The following is a 23417-nucleotide window of genomic DNA, read 5'->3' as shown; positions in this document are numbered from 1 at the left end:
GTGGTAGCCTAGCAGTCAACTCCAACACTAGAGTGTGGTCTTTCAAGTCATCTGGTTCTTTCATTAAATTAACTACTTGAATGAGGTTTTCTAAAGCGTTTACCATTTCCACGACAATGCTTTTGGAATCTCCTCTCCAGATTATTACGTAGCTCAAGATACACTAAATCTGTTCTCCCGACGGAGTTCTTTAAGCGTGCCATTATTTCTGGCACGTTTGAAGAATCTAACATTAGTTGTTGAACGCTTTTGAGGGCTGGTCCATATAAGGCCTGTTTAAGGCGGTTTAAATTCTCTAAATTAGAGAATGTTCCCTCCTCATTAGTATCATCAAATGTTTGTTTAAAATTTGTCCATTCTACAGGATTCCAGCCAAATCTCGGAAACTGCATAAGCGACTGTCTTTTTAATAGCGTTTCTGTGTGCGGCGGTCCTTGCTTATCGTTTGTAAGTGTGGTTATCGCCTTTACAAGTTCTTGTATTTGATCTTTTGATTGTTCTTGTTGACCAAGCAATAATCGTGAGAACATAGCCTCTGTGTCCTTACTAGCAGATTCTTTGGGCAATCTATTAAGTTCGTACGCTATTTTTTGACATTTTACGCAAAGCCAACATTCTTCCGGGTTTGGTTTACGTGATAGTTTGGCACATGTTAAATGAAACCATCTATCACATTCATAGCATGAGATCATGTTTTGTGCGGAAGAGTCTTCCGCCACGCACAATCTGCAACTGCCGGATGTGTTTGTGGTAAATTTATAAGGCGGATCTTTGAAATTCCTACTCTGAGCTATAAAATAAGAAAGTTTGACTTACCGTTTTCGGTGTTAGCTTTCCTTGACGTGCCCGGTAGTTTAATGTGGTCTCGATCTCGCTGATACTTCACTCCGGAGTCGTACTAAAATACCATCTGCGCCGATAGTCAACTGACTTACTCCGTTAAGATACGCCTTATGAGAACTCATTCCCACGTGCTTATTGCTAATAAGCTTCGTTTATGCACTGGTATGTTTTGTCCTTAATTGTTTCAACTCGAGCACTTTAATGCGATCGAAACGTCATTCACTCGGTTAACTTATTGTTCTGCTGTTGACCATTTACACTATAATACGATTTCTTTCATCAGCATAGACGTTTTCACTGAAGAGTTTTTCTTTCTCAAACATTTAAAGTTTCTTTCGAGTTGCTTCGGATGTGAACTTTTTTCGTTCACTCCGGAGCCGTTTTGTAACACTATTGTTCTCGGATAAAATAACGTACTCCGTTTAGTTCTACCTTTTTGGAAGAACTTTATTACCCTTTGGTCTGGGTTAGTTCGGAGCCGTGTTTATTGCTTATATATAGCTTATATCACGCACTGGCACTCACTGATGCTCTCCGATTTAGTTCTGCACTTGTGCACATTGATATGATCGCAACGACACTGCTTGGTGCGGGTTCAGTTATAGGCTGTTCTTTTGGCGACAGCACACCACGAACGTAAGTTCGCTCGAATGAGTTGTTAACGCGCGCGGATATTAACAACTCCTCTCTGGAGCCACCATTTGTTAGTTCGATAACGAACCGTTGTTGAACCGACCACGCGAAGGAATGGTCGATTCGGAGATCTCCGCGCAGATTCCTGGCCTTGTCAGAGTTGCTTGAATCAGGCGGCTAACCTTTTTTCCTGGATAACCAAGAGAAGTTTTTAGCGGCGGACTCGCACTACACTAACTCGGCGTGGACAACGGGAATGCCGTAGCTCGATCAGACGATTAGCCTTTTTTCCTGGATAACCAGGAGAAGTATCTAACCGTGGTTCTTGCTTGGCTTATTTCGTCTAATTCTTCCGACGGAGTGGGGAGACACCAAAGTGCGTAACCAATTTCCGGAGGGAAGGCAAAGGTGAAACTTTCCCGATTCTGTTTGGATACCCAAACAATGAAACACAAGCTTCTTCGTTGAGGTTTGGATTACAAGTCCCTTTTATTCTAAAAAATCCTGTCTTATATACTAAAATTCTGTGGGAAAAAGAACATGAAATAGCATTACATCGATCTCCTTTTTCCTAATGCGGTATGCTGATGCGTTGACCCCTGCCAGGCGTCGACTAGTGTAGGAGATCTGTAATGTTACAATGTCTGGCGATTGTTACCCTATCGTTTTATGACCATGGGTAATGCATCGCGCATTTGTGGTTCAAGTGCGTATGCCTATTTTCCTATTGCCTATTGCCTGCGCGTCGTTTGTTCTATTACGACCGTGCGTTGGTCGTTCTTTGATGAAACTAATCGCGCAATGACAATGTATGCATTGTGTTCTAGTGTAAACCCTTTTCGGGCCATGTTCTTCACTTTCGTTTTTATTACACGGCTTGAGTTTATTTATAATTTTCATATGTCTGGATATTGTCCCCTTTCTGATATTTCCAATAACGCACCATACTTTCGTTTTCCTCACGGTATGAGGCCTCTCTGTGACTTAAGGTTGTTTTCCTAAGATAATATTTTCCGGTGAGAATTTATCCTAAACAAAGATATTTAGTTATTTAAAGTTTCTCATCTAACTCTTGCATGCCTGTCAGTTTAGCTCAATTTTATTTTGTCGCGTTCGCAACATTGACTATGAGAACCCTCCGGAAATCTCCCCTTGCTCCCCTCCGAAGACCGGATTCGACCCCTCAGCGGTGTCTACCACTTCGTCGGAAGCTAGGAGAGAATCCAGTGTCGAGGCGTTGGTCAGCGGAAGATTCGACCTCGTCCTCCCTACGGAATTCGGGCCGGTGCTCTAGTAGTACCAACTGCTCCGTCGGAGGAATTGGAAGATTCGCAACCGCTTCTCCCATCAGGTCCACTTTTGCAAGATCGCCCGGTAATCCGGGAATGAAGCCACTTGTCTGACCTGTGCGAGGTACGTTGCATCCGTCGATTCAACGCACGAAGGAAGGTGCGCGACTCCTTTTTCGAATCGGCCATACCTTCGCGTGGCCGGTTCACCAACGGGGACGTTTTGCGTCCATTGTTGTTCCCGTAGCAAGCCCGTAGCGTGTTTCGCTACTGAGTTACCTTAAATTTAGGTAAAAGTTAAGCTAAAGTGTAAAAAATTGTTTTAATAATTATTTATAATAATTAAAAATAATAAATAAACAATCAATAAATAAATTTGGGTAGCTCAGTTGCAAAAATGAGTGTCCGTGAGTGGAGGTGCATCTATTCAGACTTTAGCCAAAAATTTAATATCTACCAAATAAACGATCACAAAGGGGGAGTTTGTTTTCTTCTTCAAAGCCATGCGATCGAATAAAACCGGTTACGTTTACATACTCGTAACGATTTATCAGCCAATGGAGAAAACAAAAGCAAAACTAAAATCTAATTGCTGTTGCATGCGTCACTCGTTAAGTACGATGCAATCACTGGAATTCGCTTGGATCGTCACCAGCTTATCGAAGTATAAGGCATCGATTGGGCCGCCGATGTTCTGACTCATCTGCCTGGAATTTGCTTCGTAGTAAAATTTATGCAATGCAATTTAAATTTAAATACAATTTAAAGTTGTGCACCTGCAAAACCTGTGAGCATTTGTGTCAAACGACCAAACCATACATAAACGTTCGTTTATTGATTCAATTTGAATAATTAGGCCTTAAAGGGTTACGATTTTTAAGAATAAAAACAAGAACTGTATAAGGTAGCTAAAATTGATGCAATATGGTAAGTTGTAAAGAATAATAAAACAGACATTTATAAAATAAATATAATTTTACACACACTTTGACAATTTTTCAGGAATTAATTGTTTTTCTAATTATATTTTTGAGTTGTACTAAATGTATATACTGTATTAAATGACCTTGGCTCCCTGCCATGCAGGTTTTACTTTTAGCTTTATTTTTTTAATATTTTGATTTTAGAATTATTTTCACATTGCATGTATTCATGTTATTTTTAAATGATTTAAAACTTTTACAATAACAGGAGCCTAGAGAAAGGTTGGAAAATACCGGCCATACTTTGCTTTACATGTGTACAGATAACGAAAATCTTATGTTGTAAAATAATCCTTAGGTCACATGTCGTAAAAAATAGTTACAGAAGCGCCCCAGTGCGTTAATGGACAGTTACATACAGTTAGAAAAGATTCGCATCGCGGCAATATCACCTTTGTTTCCTCTGGAGTTTCTACAAAATAATCCTTCCATCGCTAAAATAAGTAGTAAATGTTGTGTCTAAAGACCACTTGCTTAAACTACTACTGACTGCAAAATTCCACTAATATAGATAATATTACGATAACATTCAAAGTCTCGAAATCCGTCACGGTCTGTACGGGTGACAATATCCCGGGTTTGCTGGCGGACGCATCAAGGTCATTACTGCATCTCCGTTTAAGCCTTCCATATCGCCTACGTTCATTTGAACGGCGTAATAAGACTTTGCCGACGAATGGGTCGTTCGGTGCTATTTTCATGGAAAGATCAGCCCACCGGAGCTGATCAATATGCAAACAATATGCAAAAATATGCAGAACAATATGCAAAAATCCATATTGCCGTGTAAAAAACCGAACGAACGGCACAGCATTCCAACGCACTGTTTGTTTGAACCTGTGTCTATCTTTTCTACCGTGCGGCACTCGCATCAGCGCTTAGAACACGCACACAAACAGGCCAATGCTTTTCAATAAAATTCGTAAACATAGCGCACAAAGCTCCATCGTGCTAGTTGCCATACTGCTACATGCGCCGCTTCTATGCGATATGCGTGCCTCGGTAAATGAACTAATACTTCCCTCCAAGGCTAAAGTCTGAATAGATGCCCCCCCACTCACGGACACTCATTTTTGCAACTGAGCTACCCAAAACGGTATATTTTTCAGACTTTTTAGTGTAAGTATTTATTTATTTAAAATTAATTCATTATTTTTAATTGTTATAAATAATTATTAAAACGATTTCTTATATTTAACCTTCACTTTTACCTAAATTTGATGTAATTCAGTTGCAAAAGTGAGTGTCCGTGAGTGGGGGGGGGGCATCTGTTGCGAACGCGACAAAATAAAATTGAGCTTAAATGACTGGCATGCGAGAGTTAGAGGAAAAAATTATAAATGACTAAATATCTTTCGTTTAGTATAAATTCTCGCCGGAAAATATTCTCTTAGGAAAACAACCTTAAGTCACAGAGAGGCCTCATACCGTGAGGAAAACGAAAGTATGGTGCGTTATTGGAAATATCAGAAAGGGGACAATATCCAGACATATGAAAATTATAAATAAACTCAAGCCGTGTAATAAAAACGAAAGTGAAGAACATGGCCCGAAAAGGGTTTACACTAGAACACAATGCATACATTGTCATTGCGCGATTAGTTTCACGAAAATACGACCAACTCTATGATCAAGGCACGGTCGTAGGGCAGTGAAGGAAAGATCAATTTGACGAATAGAATAAACGACGCGCAGGCAATAGGCAATAGGAAAATAGGCATACGCATTTGAACCACAGATGCACGATGCATTACCCATGGTCATAAAACGATAGGGTAACAATCGCCAGACATTGTAACATTACAGACCTCCTACACTAGCCAACGCCTGGCAGGGGTCAACGCATCAGCATACCAAATTAGGAAAAAGGAGATCGATGTAATGCTATTTCATGTTCTTTTTCCCACGGAATTTTAGTATATAAGACAGGATTTTTGAGAATAAAAGCGACTTGTAATCCAAACCTCAACGAAGAAGCTTGTGTTTCATTGTTTGGGTAACCATACAGAATCGGGAAAGTTTCACCTTTGCCTTCCCTCCGGAAATTGGTTACGCACTTTGGTGTCTCCCCACTCCGTCGGAAGAATTAGACGAAATAAGCCAAGCAAGAACCACGGTTAGATACTTCTCCTGGTTATCCAGGAAAAAAGGCTAATCGTCTGATCGAGCTACGGCATTCCCGTTGTCCACGCCGAGTTAGTGTAGTGCGAGTCCGCCGCTAAAAACTTCTCTTGGTTATCCAGGAAAAAAGGTTAGCCGCCTGATTCAAGCAACTCTGACAAGGCCAGGAATCTGCGCAGTAGATCTCCGAATCGATCACTCCTTCGCGTGGTCGGTTCAACAACGGTTCGTTATCGAACTAACAGCATCTATTCAGACTTTAGCCATCTCCCCCTCCAATTAAGAGAGATGCAACACTGGGAATACATTTTTCCGCGAAAATGTACCGAGAGTGAGCGTGAGTGTGAAAGAGTGAGAACAACAACATTGGCTACACACACTTGGTTCACACACACGAACGCGTGCGGATACCATTTTCATTAGAAAAGCAACCTGTGCCAGCGACAGGGGAAAAAGGGAAATTAATATCCGCGAACGAACCCTGCATTTGATGTGACTTCGGTTTGGTTTGTGTTTTATGTTTCTCTCGCCTTTTTCCGATACATCTACGCGCTTGTTTATTGTGCTGGATGCACTTTTGCTTTTTCCTTCCTTACTTTTCTACAGTTTGTTTGTTCGATGTGTTGTGTGCATCCACGTTCTATTACCTCATGATTCACACACTTCAATACATAGAGATTGACGCTTCACCGAAAACTGCTCAATATTGGCTCATTTGTTGCGGTACTCTAAATGAGAATTTCATTGTCGACATTTTTTTAAAAGAATTACATACGAAATAAAAGATAACATTATTTTCTAACATCATAAATTCAAATAATAGTTTTAAAAAAGTGTCCGAGCTTTATGTAAATCTAGAAGTAGCTACAACCTCGCTCGAAAAATATAGCAAAATAGTAATTAGCCTTTATATGCGACGCTCCATCTCATCAATATACAAATACTGTAGCCAGAATGTGTGCTTCTCGTATTTTCATTTCTCGATAGCTCGTCGTCGTCGCCTACTGTAATCATATTCAATATTACACGTACGAATTCGGCCACCGTCAAGTAGCGCGAAGCATATGATACCCATACGACTGTATGTGTTGCGAACGCGACAAAATAAAATTGAGCTAAAATGACTGGCATGCAAGAGTTAGAAGAACAATTTTAAATAACTAAATATCTTTCGTTTAGGATAAATTCTCACCGGAAAATATTATCTTAGGAAAACAACCTTAAGTCACCGAGAGCCCTCATACCGTGAGGAAAACGAAAGTTTGGTGCGTTATTGGAAATATCAGAAAGGGGACAATATCCAGACATATGAAAATTATAAATAAACTCAAGCCATGAAATAAAAACGAAAGTGAAGAACATGGGCCAAAAAACGGTTAACACTAGAACACAACGCATACATTTTCATTGCGCGATTAGTTTCACGAAAATACGACCAACTCTATGATCAAGGCACGGTCGTAGGGCAGTGAAGGAAAGATCAATTTGACGAATAGAATAAACGACGCGCAGGCAATAGGCAATAGGAAAATAGGCATACGCATTTGAACCACAGATGCACGATGCATTACCCATGGTCATAAAACGATAGGGTAACAATCGCCAGACATTGTAACATTACAGACCTCCTACACTAGTCGACGCCTGGCAGAGGTCAAACGCATCAGCATACCGAGTTAGGATAAAGGAGATCGATGTAATGCTTTGCAGAGAATTTTAGAATATAAGATAGGATTTTTTGAGAATAAAATCGACTTGTAATCCAAACCTCAACGAAGAAGCTTGTGTTTCATTGTTTGGGTATCCATACAGAATCGGGAAAGTTTCACCACTCCCTCCGGAAATTGGTTACGCATTTTGGTGCCTCCCCACTCCGTCGGAAGAATTAGGCGAAATCAAGCCAGGCAAGAACCACGGTTAGAAACTTCTCCTGGTTATTCAGGAAAAAAGGCTAATCGTCTGATCGAGCTACGGCATTCCCGTTGTCCACGCCGAGTTAGTGAAGTGCGAGTCGGACGCTAAAAACTTCTCTTGATTATCCAAGAAAAAAGGTTAGCCGCCTGATTCAAGCAACTCTGACAAGGCCAGGAATCTGCGCGGAGATCTCCGAATCGACCATTCCTTCGCGTGGTCGGTTCAACAACGGTTCGTTATCGAACTAACAGTATGGGTGACCGTGATCGCACAAGTGTCGCGGCCACAATATTTGTGTACCGTGGAAGAATGCACATACGATTGCAACATCGCAGTGTAATGGAAGGAACGCTGTTTTTCGTAGATTTTATGAGAGAAACATGATGAGAAAACGATATTTTGTATTTTCTCACTGCTTTCCGTACGTTGACACGCACGCAAATTAGGTGACCTTCATTTCCGCCCACTTCTATTATCATCCTGTCACCTCTTCTTGCTTGCTGCTCACACTGATGCAACAGGATGGGATTATGCACCAGGGAACAACGACATGCGTAATCCGTCAACGCATTTTCGCTCTCATTTCTCATCTCATCTCGCGACCATCTCGCCGCGTTTAAACGCCAAAAACTCACCGCATACACACTTTTCATAACCTGCTTAGCTTATCTACTCACCTTTAACAACAGAAGTAGCAGACGGCAAAGGCTGATAGGAGGGCTGATGGGAGAAGACACACTGAAACAAGGAGAGTTTGAAATTAGTCGAACGGAAAAGAACGCTTCTCTTTTGCTCGGAAAATCAAGATAGAGTTGGATAAACTGCCTCAAAACACATCCAACAACCACCTTACACACGGACGACAGAACTTAGCTAGTGCGTGACGTCGGCACCGTTTCACAACACACACTACACTGAGTCCATGAAGTGATTGTAACGATGAAAACTGCACAAGCAACGCAGATCTTCCAAATGGTCACAAAAGCGATACGAACCTCCTTTGGTTAGAAGATACTCGAGTTCCTAGCGCAGGCGATGACACAGAGTCACTGCAGGAAGGCAAAGCGAGCGCATCTGTCCAGCACTAGAGTTGGTTGAACAATAAATCAACTGCAGCGGCTCCAACAGCTACACAACTACCTTTGACGACTCTCAGCGTTCTCCACCGTGCAAACCCGCACACACTTACACGCAACCCACCGCCGTTGCATCGGTTTGATCGGGGTTTGTGTTTTCGCATATGTAGAGTTGTCATCGGTTGAATTTGAATAAAAATAGAAAAACATATATTATATATCCACAAAACACAAAAAAGTAGTTAAAATTTGCTTGAAATCATCAGCGTACGGGGCCGCATTTCATTTTCATTTAAATGTGGTTAAATCGGAACTTTTTCTGCCTAAAACCATCTGCCAAAATCCATTTTTAAGATCTAATACTGTAAATACACGTTTACCTGACATGCGACTTAAAAGATCTTCCGATTTTGGTATGAGAAAGTGTTCTCTTTTAATACAAGCATTCAACGGTTTTGGATCCAAACAAATACGTAAAGAACCATTTGGTTTCTCAACAATCTGCATGTTATTTACCCAGTCTGTTGGATAATTAACGGGGCTAATTATTCCTTGAGCTTCGATTGCTTTAAGTTCTTCTCTCAAACGGTCATGTAAACTGATTGGTATGCGCTTTTTATAATCCAAAGAAGGGACAGCATTTTCCATAAGCACTATAGTACATTTTCCTGGAAGATTTCCCAAACCTTGAAATAAGTCTGCATTTGCCTTGATAAAAGATTCTCTATCTGATGGAAATGATTGCAAAGATGCCACACTGTTTAAACGTTTTAATAACCCAAATGCAATACATGTTTGTAGTCCCAATATTGGTTGAAGAGAATCCTCTACCACAAAGAAATTTGCTGAGTGCGAAATATTTGTGTTTTCATCCACACAGGTTAAACGAACCTGACCGTGTATTTTAATGTAATTATTGTTATAGTCCACAATATTAAACGAACACTCGTTCGACAAAGTTAAATTCATAGGGTTCACCACTCTCAACGGAATACAATTGACATCAGCGCTCGTATCAAGCTTGAATTCTACCGGCCTGTCCTGAATAAGGTATCGTTTAGTCCATTTGACATTAGATCCTCCTGTTGTTTCATTAGAGTTTACTCTATAATTAGAATTATTACAACGCTCTTGAGAAAATCTAACATTTTCCTTTATGTTACTTTTATGGACATGTACATTACCTGATTCAGACCATGCAATCATATGTACGTTTTTCTCTATCTTCTGCTTCGAACCAATTTGTGCTCGCGTTGCTTCCAGCGGTACCCTAGTAGTATTGTTGTTCTTGGCAGCCTTGCAGAATTTCTTTAAGTGACCTCGTCGTCCGCAATTGTTGCAATTCACATTTTTCGCTGGACAGTAGCGACGATGGCTCCCGTTGTAAGCTTGGCCACAATTAAAGCAACTGACGTTGTGGAAATCGGACCGTTGAATGGCGGCTACATCTTTACTTCCGTCCTGCATTTCAACACTGTTGAGGCTTTGAGCTTCACTTTTTTCAAACAGTTGTTTGTGTTCGGAGGCAGCTTCATGGATTTTACACATTTCTACGACATTGTTTAGTGGCTCATCCTTCGCATCCAATAACTTCAGCTGCAGACTTTTATCTCGAATGCCAATTATCAGCCGATCGCGAAGCATTCGATCCGCATAAGATGCTTGGCAATTGTCACATTCGAATTCGCAAAACGCCATTTGTGTACGTAATTCCGTTTCAAATTCAGCGAAAGGTTGATTTTGTTTCTGCACAATAACATTGAATTTGAATGCTTCCACAGCCAAGTTTTTCCTTGGAAGGCAGTACGAGTCAAATGCAGTGATGACGTCATTCATGTTCGGCCTTCTTTTACGGTGCTGTCAGTTACAGCGGCAGCGGTAGCGGTTTCCTTTGCTGGAGCTTTGACGGGTGCTGGAGCTTTTGGTACATTTTTATGCACACCAAACATTGTGTTCGTGTCTCCGTTATTGGGAAATAAATTGTTGTATATTTCCAATCCGTGGTCACCAATCAGCCACAAGAAGGTAGCGATTTTATTCTGCTCATTTTCGTTCATTTTTTTGGTAGCGATCATGAAAATATGAAACTGCTGTTTCCATTTCGGCCACTCTTTCGCCAAATTCGAGCAGTCCAGAGCTCTCGGTAGACGATCTGATGTGATTCCTGCCATTTTGTTCTTTATGTTTTACCACACGCGATACACGACTTTTTATACGTTTATTCTTTATAAACGACACTTGATTCCAAGATTCCAAGAGTTTAGTACTTAATAACGACTGTAAGGGAGTTCTTCTACTTCTGACACCATGTAAAAAGTGTAGAATACTGTTTATTTAACTATTTCTAGACGACCCACATACGTGCGTGGTTTCCCTGTACAGTTACCGTTAGCGTCTGCCTGACAGCAAGCTAGCTGTCATGTCCAGTGTTGCCACTGCTGCCTTAGATGTCACATGCCAGTGCTTCCAGCATCCTAACTTATTACAGGTATGTCGATAGAAAACACGGCCTCTACGGAACAAAACAAATCCTCAAATTGAATCCCTTTTTCTCTAACGTACACGATAATCATCTCCGGTGGTAGGGTAACTTAATTACTTCCTTTTTCACTATATCGGATGCCAGGATATAGCGCTTCAGCTGAAAATATTCAGTGACTGGAATTTGCTCTGCCAGAGCCGGTCACGACGACCACGTGATGGAACTGTGTGATGATAAGTAGCAACTGCTTCCATCTAGGGACGACTAGGGTCTGGTTCCAACCTTTTTTGGACAGACAACTATGGCCACTCGAGCACCGCTGTGTAGCAAACTAGCATGAATCTTCATTTTTTTTTGTGGTTTAGCATACTGTTTTCCTGTTGTTGTTATGATTAGCTTTGCTAAACATTACTAAAATGCAAATAATAGTATCTCCCACTTTCTCGTTACGCTTCTTAGTCTATCTCTCATTACGTCCCTTAATCTAAGGTTTCTAAGCCCTAAGTCCTAACTGAGTAAGCAAATAAGGATATCGTTTTGTTCCCGAACTAAATTACCGGTGGATTTTAAGGACTGGGCGCGGAACTTATAACAATCCGAGAAAACAATCCATGAAAAAAACGGAAAAAACGATGCCCAGCATATTTGTCCAGGTAACAAAGTTAACAGGCATTGCATTGTAGCTCTTACCGCAATACTTTTGTGCTTAACTAGTATGCTTAGTCTTACAGGAAAAAAAAACAAACAAAAAACGTTAGCCCTGTTTTCCGTCCTAGCCGAGATCGGGAAAGGGAGATCGGAGATCAAGATCTTCACCAATGCCACCATATTGCGGAGCCCAGTACGCAGAGCACCTATCTTTGGTCAGTCCTGGGTAGGACATACCGGATTATTTTTTCTCGCGGTTGCTTCCGCTTCCGGCAACCGACGGGATTGGTGGCTGGCGGTGGTACCGGTTGCACGGTCGATGGCACCACAGAAATCCGGTTTTCCGGCGTAGACCTTGTATAGCCGGTAGTAGCTTCCGGAGACGATGGCCGCATGAAAATCTTTGTTGTGGCTTTCGAGCCAGACGCTAGATGGCAGGGTTCTGTGGTGTTCTGTTCGTTGTTCTGAATGGCACGGAAAAGATCGATACTAAGCGCGGGTATGTTCATAAGCTCTTTGTCTAGTTCCCGTTCCAGGTTTTTGTTCAATGCTTCTACATCTGTGGGTTCCACTAGACATCCCGTATTTGACTCGCGATTCCGACTGGTACGATCATTGTGCGCCTTCTGCGTTTTCTTCGAGCTAGTGGCACGTTTGGCCTGCACACTCGGGTACATATGACTCATAAAGTCATAGTACCGCTTGGCCTTACAAGACCTAGCAGCACGAGTTGTGCTTTCGGTACCATCATTAACCTGATCCGGGACATTACCAACACCAGTGGAACATTGATCTGATTCGGAAACTCGGTTGTATCGTGGCTTCCAAGGCTGTCCCGCATCTAAAGCGAAAGGAAGGAATGCTTATGCTGCTGTTCCGTCTTCTTCTTAATCCTTCAGTCTGCTAACACTTACCTGCTCTATCACCGCACTGGCGCGTTTCGACGCAAAGTTTGTTTAAGCTTTCCATGTCCGAATCATCCGCCAGCTTGAACGTAGTGAGCGGACGGCGATCCTCGACGCTTCCACGCAAGCTCAACAAAGCTTGGGCCGCCTCCAATAGATCAGGCGATAGGGTTGCCTCCGGTTCGGTCTCCATTGGCTCAGTCTTTACTTCACTCAAAACTGGTTCGTCATCAACGTTTTTGTCACACGACGCCATGGTGGAACTTTTGCACCACCGGAATCCTGGATTAACGTCCAGAAACTTAGTTTTGTTCTGAAAAAAACAGAAACAGCAGTGTTAATTGAGTTCCCACCTGAACGGAAAGGAATGTGTCGGGATACCTTTTCCGCCAGCAGCTGGTAGGGTTTTTTCTGTTTCGCTGTTGCATTTTTCCACCATTTGCCAAGCTTTTTTGTGGTTTCCCTGGGATGAGGAGTAGATAATGAAGGATTAGGTCAGATGTAGACACAGACACACAGACACACGCACCTGTTTTCCTCCGGGTAGTGCTCCTTCAACACTGACCGATGCCGTTTACAAAAAAGGATGAACGCATTCATTGGCCGCCGCTGTCCTGCCTTCTTCTTCGGTCTGCACGCCACAGCAGCCGCGATGTTGTCTTGCGGTTGTGTGACTTCCTCGGCCGGCGTTTGGGCGTGTGGCACCATGTGCTGCTGGCACGTGCCAATAAGCACCTCTTCACCATCGGCAGCATTCGGAGTAATCTCGTCGTTGCGCTGTGATGTATTGTTCTCAGTCTTTAATGGTTGAACATCGTGCGCTGCTGGTTCCGGCGTGTGCCGTGTGTAGTTTGTATGGTCCAACAGACGGCCATACCAGCCATCGTGTTCGACGGTTGGAGTTGATCTCTCGACGGCATATCTTGGAGGTGCGAGGATACTGCTGCTGTTGCGATAGGCTATGTCCGCATTATTGTTGTTGTAGATCGTGAGCTGTTGAGGTTCTGCGACGATGTCCAGTTTGTCCAATGTTTGATGATGGGAGTAAATCTCAGGCAGTACCGGTTTGCCGTCCAGCATCGGTGTCCCGAAGGCACTGTTTTGTAGCATGGTGCTGTCGACGATTTGTTTGTTCTCTTACTACAAGCGGCACTTTCGTGATTGTTCTGATTATTGTTTTAAGTTTTATATGTTTACATAAAGGGGCGTTTTGTGTGTGTGTGTGTGTGTGTGTGTGTGTGTGTGTGTGTCTAGCGTTCTGAAATAAATAACTGGAAAAAAGAAATTTGGATGAGAATGCTACCATTGTCGAATGTCTTTACCTTTTGTCACTAGGAAGTAGTTTAACATCAAACAACTACAACTGCATCCCACACGTTCAAGCTATCCCTCAATGTCTTTTGTATAGAAAATCACCTCCATCTCTGAACTTTCCTTGGTTTTGACATCCTTTAGATGTTGTTCCTGCACCAGAGTTCTCTCGCAGCTTTACCTCTACTGACAATCTACTGACACTTTTGTTCTCCTGGTTACCCTGAAAGAAACCCAGCCAACCGCCAGATCTTAGGGATATTACCATGTTTAGGTGGTCTTCCCATAACACTCGAAGGGTTTATCCTCTTTGTTGCGAACGCGACAGCGCTAGGGACAGAGGAAGGTAACCTTGGGCATAATCAAACCAAATCTTGATTGAAAATGTTGCATGAAAGAAACAATTTTTTCGATAGAATGTTCCACGCACCGAGAAGATTTCAGCTTAGGCAGTAAATCAGCGCGGATAAGGCATAAGCAGCGCGCGACCAATGTTTACGATACAGTGTGGCGTACACAACGCCTTTAGTGCGGTGCTAGAGCGTCGAGAATGTTTACAGAAAAATGCGCGCCTCAACATGCGCATTCAGCGCGATTAACGTTTACATTACAGCATGTGACAAACGGCAAGTGCGTCCAGCGCGATGAATGTTTACCTTATGTGAAACGCAAGTGTTCCTGATCAATGAACAAACATTATAGCATGGGTTTGAACTGGTGGTTTGCGACCACGATAGTGAGTTAAACTTTAGCATAATGCAGCGTTAGCATAAAGGATATGTAAACACAAGCTGGAAAGGCAATAGTTAAACAAGAAAGAATGTTGTTGTTGTTTGTAGAGTTTTGAGAGACTTTGGGTCTCTTGGACCTCTTTCGTCTCTTACCCGTAGTATTGTTCCCGTTTTTTGTTTTGTATGATTTAAAAATGAATTTTTGGTTATTGTACTATTATTGGGAAAAAAAAGTGAAATTTAAAGGATAACGGGGATAGGGAGGATTAATAGTGTGAAAAGTTGTTTAAGGTAACTCAAGCCCCTGAACCCTGGTTGCACCAGACCAAAGGAGAGAAGCAAATCTCTCTCTTGGTCGAATTTGCCCCTTCGTGAGTTGTTTGGTAACTCCTACCTTCTGACCATGTATGCTCCAGCCTGTATTTAATACAGTCTAATTAGCTACTTGGATTATATAATTATTCCTCTCTTCTTTTTATATTGGTAATATTTTGATTATTATTATTATTATTATTATTTTTTGTTTCAAATGAATTTAAATTTTGTCATACAGTTGCGTTTTCCTGAGGAATCGCAAAAGATTTTTCTGTTTTTTGTCATCAGGAGACAAAATATCATCGATATTATCATCCAAATTACACGATTTTTTAAAAGTAATATACCCGTAGCATTCTGTTAGAAGATGTCGGACTGTGGTTTGTTTCCCACAGAATCGGCAGATTGGTGGAGATTCTTTTGAGAATAAATAGCTATGTGTTAAGAGGGTGTGCCCGATTCTTAGCCTTGAGATGACCTGTTGGTCTTTGCTGTTCTGGAGATCTGGCCATGGTGATGTGGATGTTTTGATGAATCTTAGTTTATTTGATGTGTCCTGTAACCATGTGTGTTGCCAAGCATTGGTAAGCTCGTGTTTGCACTTTTTTATTGCATCCCTTTTGGATAAGGGATGTGTATTTATATCTGGTGATTTTCGGCCTTGATTAGCGAGTCTATCTGCTTTTTCGTTTCCTGTAACTCCGATGTGGCTTGGTATCCAACAGAAGGTTATGTTGTTTTTATTGATAGCCAGTTCTATTGATTGAATATGCGGGTCTTTAATTTGCCCATGTTCTAATGCAGCTAAAGCACTAGCGCTGTCAGAAAATATTACATTTAGTTTGTGTGGATTAATGGCTTCCTCGGCAGCTATGGTGATTGCTATGGCTTCAGCGGAGAATATTGACGTAAAGTCAGGTAATTTTACTGCAGAATTAGTGATTGGGTTTGTATTTTCAGAGTAAATTTCACAACCAGCCTGAATAGTGTTAATCGAACCATCCGTATAAATTTTATGATATGTTGAGTAATTATTTTTAATATGCTCTATTGTGAGTTGGTATGCTTGATTCGTGTTTGTCCTAGTAAGTTTATGTAAGGTCCAGTCTATCGTTGGTGTTTTTTCTGTCCAAGGGCGTCCAGACAGGCGAGGAATTTTTAAAACCTTTGCAGTTTTAAGTTTGTGATCTCTTCAAATCTCGCATTAGTTCTATTAAGTAAGGAAGTACATTCAAACTCTTTTTCTACACAGCGGTACGCAGATCCAATCAGTCGCATTATGGCAACATAGTTGAATGGGAGTGCTCCGCTTTCGCATATAAGGGAATCCGTAGGGCTGGTTTTGAAAGCACCGGTAGTCAATCTGATTGCTGTATGATATATGGGAGCTATTTTTGTATGGAACGTATCAAATTGTGAACTAATTATTTCTGTCCCATAAAGCATTGTTGGAAGAAGCCAGTTATTTATTAACCGGATCATGATTGCTCTCGAGGCTCTGATTTTGCCCGAGCCTAACATTTTAAACAAATTTGAATGGGATTTCGTTATCGTTTTGATGTAATTACAATGTGCAATAAAGGACATTTTGCTGTCTAAAATGACCCCTAAAATTTTTGCTTTACGGACATTTGGTATCTGTATACTATTTATCTTTAATGTATTATTTGGGCGTGAATGTTTGAGATTACAAATATGTAATATTTTGCATTTATCCGGAGCCACTTGAAACCCGGTCGATTTGCACCACTGCTGTAGTTTGTATAGACCCTTTTGCAGTTTTATTCTAGCTTCTCTGGGTGAAGAGTCCATAGAGATTATTGTTATGTCGTCTGCATATACTAAACAGGTAACATTTTGAGGTATGGAAAAGAAAAGGGATTCAATACTGATAAGAAAAAGAGTTGGCGAGAGAATAGCGCCTTGAGGAACACCGTTTTCCACCATTTTTATTTGAGAAAAAGCGTTTCCTATTGTGATTGAGAATGTCCGGTTTTGTAAAAAGTTTTTTATGAAGATTGGCAAATTTCCTTTGAAACCCCAATTTTTTAATTGTTTTAAAATGCCATGTCGCCAAGTTAAATCATAGGCTTTGGCAAGGTCTATTATAGCTAGATCTGTGTGTTTTTTATTTTCTTTTGCTGTTGAAAGCATATTGTCCAGTTTTGCAAAGTAAGTTTCTGTGCCATGACCACTTCTGAATGCGTGTTGATTGATATGTAATAGTTTTCTGTTTTCCAACTCGTGGCTTGATCGTCTGTTGACCATTCTTTCTAAGATTTTACTTATACAGTTTAATAATGATATTGGTTGGTAGCTATTGACATCAAACGGAGATTTTTGTGGTTTAGGTATAGGTATGACGTAACTATGTTTCCATCCATCTGGAATTTCACCTGTGTGCCAAATATCATTGTAAATTTTTAACAAGTACTCCAATGCACAAGATGGGAGGTGTTGGAGCAGTGGGTATCCCACACCATCTGGGCCAGCAGATTTTCCATTGCACTTTTTTAACGCATGTTGAAGCTCTTGTATTGTGAATGGTTTATTGTAGTGTATATTTTGGGAGGTTGTAAAGGAGAGACTTTTTTGTTCGGCCGCTAATTTATACTTCAAAAATTTGGCAGAGTAACTTTTGTTCGAGGATATATTTTGGAAATGTTCAGCAAAGCTCTCAGCTATTTCGGAAGGATTAGTGATTGGATTTTGAGGATTAATTAGATTTGGAAGGTGAGAACACGATTTTTGTCCTGTCAAAAGCCTTACCCTACGCCACACTTCTTTGGAAGAAGTGGATGGGCTGATTTCAAGGATAAGTTTTTCCCAGGACTTGGATTTTGCCTTGAAAATTGCTATTCTGGATAGTTTATGTGCATCTTTATATTTTTCGTATATGTCTTGGCGAATGTGATCGTTACAATTTGAGGGTGCTAATTTCCGGAGTTTTCGCAGATATTTTCGTCTAAGCCTTATCGCTTCTGCTACCTCCCTATTCCACCAAGGAACATATCTTTTGGATATAGTTCCATTGGTTTTCGGGATGCTTTTTGAAGCCGCTTCTAATATCAGCTCTATGAGTCTTTGTTCACTCACTGTCATTGAACTCCATGGGGAACTATTTAGCACATGTTGGTAGGTTGACCACTCCGCTTCTTCGTATTTCCACCGTGGTCGGTATGAGGGTTTTGTTGGGTTTGGGATTGAAGGTACGTGCTTAATTGTTAGTGGAAAATGGTCGCTGCCAAAAAGATCTTGTTCAGAAGAAAGGCTGAAGTTAGTGACTATTGAGTAGGAAATTGCACAGTGATCAATTGAGCTTTGATGGCCTGTGGAAGGATCAATGCGAGTGGGAAATTGGTGAAAAATTGCGTGTATCTGGCTATTTTCAAAAGTGCTATGAACAATTCTGCCTCGATTGTTTATTATGGGACAGCCCCAGTCCTTATGTTGTGCATTAAAGTCTCCTATAAGAAGCATGGGGTGTGGTATTATGTTGATCATGTTATTTAGTTCCGTTTCGATATCGTAACTATTGTTTGGTGATAAGTATAAGCAAATTATATAAATTTCTATTGGGCTTTTTATATGGGCACATAGAGCTGGCATTTTTGAATTGATAGGAATATTTTTGTACGGTAGGTCTTTATAAATTCCAATACAGATGCTATGATGTGTGGTGGAGGAAGGCTTAACAATCCATGCGTATTTATTAAGAGGAGTTCTAAGTATGTTTGGAGGTATATGTGCTTCTTGTAGGGTAATTATACTCGGCTCATGTTTATTTATTAATAGCTTTAGTTCACTCAAGTTTTTCGAAAAGCTTCGTATATTCCAATTGAACAAAAATTTTGGTTCTGAATTCCCGTTGTTCGTATTTATGTTTTGGGTTGTATAATCCATTTAAAAATAAAAAGAGTTTTCGTGTACTCAAATCTTCAAAAAGTCACTTATTTGTTGAACGTTTCGATTTTTTTGTCTGTTTTTCGTCGCTGGATGATGTACGTGGGTGTTTAAAGATCATAGTTTTGTTTGTTGCTGATGGATTTGTGTTGTTTGGTTCTGAGTAATCTGATTCCATGTCTGATTCGTTTGGCGGTCGGTGTGTGGTGTTCTTTTGTTTTGTTAGTTTTTCTACAGTTTTTGTCAGAGTTTCGATTTGCTCGTTAAGCTTATTTATTGTTTTTACGAGACCTTCAATTATTTTATCTTTTGAGTCTGACTGTTGTGCAGTAACCAATCTTTGTTGCACAATGTTTGCCATGGTTTGTTTTTGATTGTTTTGTTCTATTTGTGTTCGGGCCTCTCGGAAAGTGCAATTTTGGTTCACTTTTATTTTGATAATTTCAGTTTCCTTCACATATAATGGGCATTTTTGTCAAAGGTGTTGTGGTTTTCCTGGCAGTTAGCACAGTTTGGTGTGGAGTTGTTGAGGGACCGTGAGAATTTTGTCCGCAGTTTGAACAAATTTCTTTGTTTGAACAGTTCTTTGTAGTATGTCCAAAACGGAGGCATTTGTTGCAACGCATCGGTCGTGGATAATATACCCGTGTTTTTATCCTCTCTAGCCCAATGTATATATATTCCGGGATTTTCGTTGCTTGCATTGTCACGACGTACGAATTTGTCGGCGTAACTTGGCCGTTTATTCTCTTCGTGAATCGGTACACTTCCGTTATGTTTTCGGCTGCTAGGTGTGTTTTTATTTCCTCCATGTCCATTTCGTTTATCGAGTTGCACGTGAAAACAAATTTCACGGAATTGAGAGTAGCGTGTGGTGTGATTGTTATTCCCTCGCCGTTTGTTAGAGAGGAAATCTTTTGCAGTGAGGTAAATTTTTTTCGGATCTGGTTTCGATGAGATATGTGCTATTGTCCAGTTGACGTCCCTGCTCTATCTTACCTATCGCTCTCTTGATGGTGTCAGAGAGAATCCATGGGTTCTTTGGTAGTTGCTTTCCTTCTAAAGCGCGTAGAACCAGGAACCGTTTTTCCCCGTATTCATTTGTATCGTCCAAGTATGCCGGAAGCGTTCTCCCTCTTTGTTCCGTAGAACGGAGCGGGGGGAACCCGGCAGTGAGGGTCGGCGAACTCATCGCGACACCTCACGCTTCCCCGAAAACACTGCTGCTGTTTTACCCGTAGTACGAAAAAGAAAAAACCTAGTTAGAAAGATCCTTTATTCCTTCATCGCTTTTTCCCTCCAATTACACATCTGAATCCCCTGCCCTTCCTATTTCGGGCGATCCCCAAAACTCACAAAATTCCTCTAGCCAACAACCCCTTTTTGCATTATCCTGGAATATAAGAAGCATGAAAAATAACCTAAATGAATTAAAACTCCTCATAACCAAGCATAACCCCAGCATCATCACCCTACAAGAAACTCAAGCCATTCCCTCTCTTTCTAACACTCCTTTCAATAAGTATAACTGGTTTTTCAACATTAATCCTACACATCCTCACTACATCGTGTGTTTAGGAGTTCTTAAACACATTCCCACTAACAAATTAACCTATCCACCTCAATACCTTCAGTAACCGTACAAATAGCATTCCCGATAAAAGCAACCATTCTCTGCATATATCTATCTCCTTCTCTCAAATTATCTCCTCTACAAAACGATCTTCCTGACCTACTCTCTCAGTTTTCTTATCCACTGATCCTCCTAGGAGATCTTAACGCCCAAAACAACTCCTGGGGTTGTCCCCTTACAAATTCCCGTGGCAACCTCTTAGATGAAATATTCCATACTGTAGACTTACAAATCCTCCACAACCATACCCCAACCCGTGTTTCTCCGTCTGACGGAAGTAGCTTTATCCTTGATTACTGTGCGGTGTCATCTTCTATGGCACCTCAATTCCACATAGACGTTGACACAGACACACACAATAGCGACCACTTTCCACTTTTTATCCGTAGTACTTTTCGCTCTCAGCCATCTCTCGTACGTCCTCGTTGGAAGTATGAGGAGGCTGACTGAGAAAAGTATCAAACAGAAATCCGCTTCAATCTACCTTTTGACGAAAATCCTCCCATTTCCCGTGTTAGTTCGATAACGAACCGTTGTTGAACCGACCACGCGAAGGAGTGATCGATTCGGAGATCTCCGCGCAGATTCCTGGCCTTGTCAGAGTTGCTTGAATCAGGCGGCTAACCTTTTTTCCTGGAAAACCAGGAGAAGTTTTTAGCGGCGGACTCGCACTGCACTAACTCGGCGTGGACAACGGGAATGCCGTAGCTCGATCAGACGATTAGCCTTTTTTCTTGGATAACCAGGAGAAGTATCTAACCGTGGTTCTTGCTTGGCTTGATTTCGCCTAATTCTTCCGACGGAGTGGGGAGACACCAAAGTCCGTAGCCAATTTTCGGAGGGAAGGCAAAGGTGAAACTTTCCCGATTCTGTATGGATACCCAAACAATGAAACACAAGTTTCTTCGTTGAGGTTTGGATTACAAGTCGATTTTATTCTCAAAAATCCTGTCTTATATACTAAAATTCTGTGGGAAAAAGAACATGAAACAGCATTACATCGATCTCCTTTTTCCTAACTCGGTATGCCGATGCGTTTGATCCCTGCCTGACGTCGGCTAGTGTAGGAGGTCTGTAATGTTACAATGTCTGGCAATTGCAGCTAACGCTACCCTGTCGTTTTATGACCATGGGTAACGCATCGCGCATCTGTGGTTCAAGTGCGTATGTTTATTTTCCTATTGCCTATTGACTGCGCGTCGTTTGTTTATTCATCAAGTTGGTCTTTCCTTCACTGCCTTACGACCGTGCCTTGATCTTCGCGCAGGTCCTTTTTTCGTGAAACTAATCGCGCAACGATAACGTATGCGTTGGGTTCTAGCGTTAACCTTTTTCGGCCTATGTTGTTTACCTTCGTATTTTATTACATGGTCTGAGTTTGCGATTACCATATGTCGAGATTTGTTCCTTTTTCGAGATATTTCCAATAACGCATCATAATCTTGTCGCTCTGTTAGTTTAGGGTTTTCCTAAAATAATATTTGCCGGTGATAATTTATCCTAAACAAAGATGTTTATTGATTTAAAGTTTTCATCTAACTCTTGCATGCCTGTCAGTTAAGCTCAATTTTATTTTGTCGCGTTCGCAACATTCCGGCCCTCGTAAAACTACAAGTTTTACCAAATAATCGCGACGTATTACTGCCGAGATAAAATTCAAATTTTCCCTTTGAGTTAATTTTCCTAAGAGTTTAATCAATTGAATTGTTTCGCACTCTTATTATACGACACCTGATTGTAATTGCACGCATTCTGCAGTTGACGGTTCATCGATGCTTGCAGTCGGTTTTAGAAACGGTTTACAGTTGTTTAGCTGGTGAGGATGCGTTGGTGCTCGTAGGTTGTCGCGGCGATAACGAAGGAGATGATAGTTGTGAGGCATAATTCACTGTTGGTTGCACATTGGACTACTCGTTGGGCTGCGCGTTGGGCGTTGAAGCTCAGATACGACATTGATTGACACGATTATCAAAAGTCTCTACAGGATAAGAGATGTTGTAGTTGCTCGTTGATTTCACACGTCGTCATCTTAAACACGATGACTTCAGTTGGGCGATTTCTCAAGTGGCTACGATGTGAAGAATAGTCGTCAACTCGATACTGGACTTTACGATTTAGATATCGATAGTTGAAGATACATTCGAATCAGCTGGTCGACCAAGATTAAAGTTTAGACCGCAGTAAGGCGTTTTGCGGAAACTATTGTAAACTTGGATGTTGTTCATTTCTGATTTAGTTGCACAGAAGAAGTGATTCTCTCATCACTTTGTATAACAGGTTTTTCATCTTCTGGAGATCTCAGCATCTTGACCTTGCTTTCCATCAGACTCGGCCCATATGACCAAACAGTAGTCTCTCGATGGCGTAAGCAAGACATACAGCATATGTTTGACCTCGAACGTTTGATAGTTGAACATTAGCTAGCTTTCTTCGTAGATTATAGTTGTGACTTTGCACCCCCTTTTGAAGTTCCACTTTTTTGTTGAGATAGCCAATTTCGTATCTAAGCACTAGCCAACCGCATATTACCGCTTCGTAGTTCCCTTCGACGTTGACCGTTGTCATCTAATTGTTGATAGTAGACCAACTGTTTCTACCGGATGAAGAATGACGCTCTGAAGACTTTTCTG

General features: G+C 41.2%; 2 protein-coding genes across 2 annotated transcripts; both read right to left on the bottom strand.

Annotated features, from left to right (window-relative positions):
* Window positions 1-9735: 9735 nt before the first annotated feature.
* LOC118515209 lies at window positions 9736-10676 on the bottom strand. Its single transcript, XM_036061904.1, has 2 exons — window positions 10044-10676; window positions 9736-9964 (listed from the first exon to the last, which is right to left on the bottom strand). Exons 1-2 carry the CDS (start codon window positions 10555-10557, stop codon window positions 9960-9962), a joined length of 519 nt encoding a protein of 172 aa, XP_035917797.1. The 5' UTR covers window positions 10558-10676; the 3' UTR covers window positions 9736-9959.
* Window positions 10677-11781: 1105 nt separating this feature from the next.
* LOC118515211 lies at window positions 11782-14004 on the bottom strand. Its single transcript, XM_036061906.1, has 4 exons — window positions 13424-14004; window positions 13276-13357; window positions 12904-13207; window positions 11782-12830 (listed from the first exon to the last, which is right to left on the bottom strand). Exons 1-4 carry the CDS (start codon window positions 14002-14004, stop codon window positions 12196-12198), a joined length of 1602 nt encoding a protein of 533 aa, XP_035917799.1. The 3' UTR covers window positions 11782-12195.
* Between the last annotated feature and the right edge of the window lie 9413 nt (window positions 14005-23417).

This window comes from Anopheles stephensi (assembly GCF_013141755.1).
Source record: "Anopheles stephensi strain Indian chromosome Y unlocalized genomic scaffold, UCI_ANSTEP_V1.0 chrY33, whole genome shotgun sequence".
NCBI lineage: Eukaryota > Metazoa > Arthropoda > Insecta > Diptera > Culicidae > Anopheles > Anopheles stephensi.
This window is presented reverse-complemented; position numbering and strand designations above follow the sequence as displayed.